Raw genomic sequence first — 3,380 nt, 5'->3', positions numbered from 1 at the left:
CTCAGCTCTGTGCCTTGGTTTTCTCAGGTCACATAAACATTTATTGAATACCTATGTTCCAGTCTACTATGAGAAATAGTATATCTAATCAGAAAGTGACCCAGTGTGGATTTAATGGATAAGGTATAAGTGCAAAATAACTACATGAATATATGCATAGTGCATTTCTTAAAAAAAAAAATAGCCTGCATTTGAGTTGGCAGCTGAATGTCTGCAACTGGGTTCTATTTCATAAAAGCAAATTTTGTCAGCTTCACAAGTTGTAAGTTTGTATGTGTGCAATCCTAAAGAGCTTTGAAATTAAAGCAGCAACAGAAAGCCAGTTCAAAATGACATAATGCTCAGAGGTTAGTTTCTAATTAGAAGTAGGTTTTAATTACAGAACTTGGAACTCTGCACTTAATCTCATTTAAATGAGACCCATGACAGTTCACCGTCACTTTATTTTCTAAAAAGTTTCTCATAACAATCAAGAAATACTTTAAAAAAAAACCCACAAATTTCCAACTCTCCACATGGAAGCAAGTGAAGAGAAAGAGAAAACACAGAAAAAAATAGACACATAGAAAAGCTTTTTGTTGACTTAACTTCTAGCATTCAAGTCTGCCAAGTAAGCGTGCAAGGAATTAAGATCGCCCAGGAGCAAGTCTGAGCTGGGTCTGACCAATGTGTCAGCGGTCCAGCAGCATCGGATAATACGTTCCAATCTTCGGCCAGGTATGGAGTCAGTGAAGACAGAGAATGTGAGTGGTGGCCGGAGGTTATAGGCCACCACCGCATACAGTATGTATTGGTGGTCACCAGAATAAGGCATTTCCTTTGTGACCATTTGCCAGAGAGTGATGGCAAAAGAATAGATGTCTGCTTTGCCAGTCACTGTCTCTCCTTTGAGAATCTCTGGCGCCCGATGTGTGTATGTACCGCCCAAGTGGCAATGGTGGGCGCTCAAGCTCAGCAGATCTTCTATCCTTTGAGAACACCCAAAGTCCCCAATTTTGCAGACCTCTTGCTCCCCGATCAAGATGTTGGCCGGCTTGAGATCCAAGTGGACGACGCCTTGAGAGTGGAGGAAAAGAAGGCCATTGACCACATCGAGGGAATACTGGAGGCATCTTCCCAGATCCAAGGGCTCCTCGATTCTGTGCTCCTGGTCGTCGAGTGCGGAGCTAGCCCCATAGATGACGTCGTGCAGGGTCGTGTGGCCACCATACTCCATAATGATGGTCCCCAGGCTGTTGTAACCCGCAGGAGTGCAAGTGCTGGCGGCCAGGACGCGCACCACATTTTTATGGCACAGTCTGGCGACATTGAGCTCGGCCCAGAAGCTCTGTCGGGAAGCTAGCCGGTTCTTGCTGCACTTCTTCACTTGCTTTATCGCGACGGTAAGCCCTCGGTAGGTGCCCTTATAGACAGAGCCAAACCCCCCAGTCCCTAGCTTCTGCAGAAAACGTATCTGCTCCCAGTCAATGGAGCACCAGGCCAGCCTCTGGGGCAGTCGCCGAGCCCTTGGGGAAGGAGTGCCCTCTAAAAAGAGTTTCCCCCCGTTCCCCGGAAGCTCCAGGGGGCTGCTGCAGGGCCGCAAGTACACCGAGGGAGAAAACTCTCTGGGAAAGAAACGTGTCAGAGGAACGGGTGAAGGCATCCCGCACTTTAAGGTGGGGAGCAGCTCCCTTGGATGCAGAAAGAGAGAAAAGGTGCCGACGAGCCTCAAAGAATGACCATTCGCCCAGATACATCACTGCCTCTTTATTCTCTTCCTTCATTTCCCTTCTGCCGCCCCGCCCCCCAACAAATAAGTTACATCTGCTGCTAATGGGATTTTATCAAATGAAAAAGAAAAGTCTCTGAATGTAGGCAAAAAACAATCACTTTCAGGTTAAAGTATCTATCTCAATCACACGACTCAAGTTCTTATATTTAAAAAAAAATTCCTAAGAAGAGTTCATAACATAAATAAGGGGCATATGCCCTACAACTCACCCTATAGTGTGTTCGCTTTTCTACTATGCCCCTAATTAAAAAGAAGTTTTTTTCCCCCAAGTGTCATCAGCTGAAATCCATTCTTAGACTACATAGACCACAACAATGAAATGAAATTATTTCACACTTTTCAAGCTAGAGTGATTGTCAGCATTTGTTTCCAGCTGCATTAAATAACTTCCAGCAGTTACTGGCAGAAATAGTTGAAATAAGAACAGCACACATTTGTTTAACTTATTAAAGGAACAATTAGGTGCAACATTCAGCAGTAAAGAATTGCAATGTTAATGTAATTGATACAAACAAAATCACTGGTACCGGTAAGTCAAGGCTCTCTCAAGGCTCTCTCCTCTATGTATCAAGAAAAAGTTAAGGCTTTGACATTCCATTTGGCATTGAGAGGAAATTAGCAATACTTCTTAGCAACATATAGAAGGAATTCCTTACAATCCTTCTGACTTACCATAGCAATTCAGCCCACCCAGTGAGTTCACTAGCAAGACAGATCCTAGACAAATGAGTTACAGAAGTCTTGTAGTAAAATTGGCAACAAAAGGGGAAAAAATAAAGAATAAAGTCATACTCATGCCTTCAAATAATGGCAAATATACAATAGAAAGCAGAAGAAAAGGTTTAAGTAAAAAAGAAGTCTGCATTATCTTTGATACTTATGTAGAGCAAATGCATGAAATACAATACAAGGTGTCAGAAATCATTTATTCACACAATTCTCTCATACATGAAATAAATAATTGTTAAATCATTGGTATCAAATAATTGGAAAAAATTTTTACACCTGTTTTATGAAGAAAACACCAAATTCAGTATTATTTCAGTTTTGGAAAATGAAACTTATGGAGATAGAGACTAGATTTGGAACCAAAAGCTCCACTTTCCACTTCTTAGTTAGGTCACTTAGCCAGCCTCCTTGGAGTATTTATATGTATTGTAAAGGTACAAGTTTATGGTGAGCATTTATACTTCCATGTCTGTAATGTATCTGAATTCCTTTTCCATGAAGCCTTCTTTTATCCTCCTAGAGAGTGATCCCTTACTTTTCTGACCTCTCCAAGAACTTTATTTATATGTATCAGGAACCTATACAATTCCACTTTGGATTATAGTTGTGTGTGTGTGTGTGTGTGTGTGTGTGTGTGTGTGTGTGTGTGTGTGTATCTCTACCTTGTGATAAAGTCCCAAGGGTAGGCTCAGGGTATCTGCCTTATATCACTGAAGAGTCTAACACAGTATTAGCATATAGTCAATATATCAAGGATCTGTGATTTCATGGTGTAAAACACAGGAGCCTCTCATTAAATGGTTGTTGAATTGAATAAGAATAAACACCTTGGATGGGCAGCTAGGTGGCAAGTGGATAACGGGCCAGGCCTGGAATCAGG

The 3,380-nt window shown here is 41.8% G+C and overlaps 1 protein-coding gene across 1 annotated transcript; it reads right to left on the bottom strand.

Annotated features, from left to right (window-relative positions):
• Positions 1–583: 583 nt before the first annotated feature.
• MOS (MOS proto-oncogene, serine/threonine kinase) lies at positions 584–1,642 on the bottom strand. Its single transcript, XM_021005894.1, has one exon. It carries the CDS (start codon positions 1,640–1,642, stop codon positions 584–586), a length of 1,059 nt encoding a protein of 352 aa, XP_020861553.1.
• Between the last annotated feature and the right edge of the window lie 1,738 nt (positions 1,643–3,380).

This window comes from Phascolarctos cinereus, unplaced genomic scaffold (genome assembly GCF_003287225.1).
Source record: "Phascolarctos cinereus isolate Bilbo 61053 unplaced genomic scaffold, phaCin_HiC Scaffold_4;HRSCAF=312, whole genome shotgun sequence".
Classification (NCBI taxonomy): Eukaryota; Metazoa; Chordata; class Mammalia; order Diprotodontia; family Phascolarctidae; genus Phascolarctos; species Phascolarctos cinereus.
This window is presented reverse-complemented; position numbering and strand designations above follow the sequence as displayed.

Bases quoted from the DNA above. Each gene is read 5' to 3' on its own strand.
- MOS (XM_021005894.1), bottom strand. From the start codon at position 1,642: ATGCCTTCACCCGTTCCTCTGACACGTTTCTTTCCCAGAGAGTTTTCT.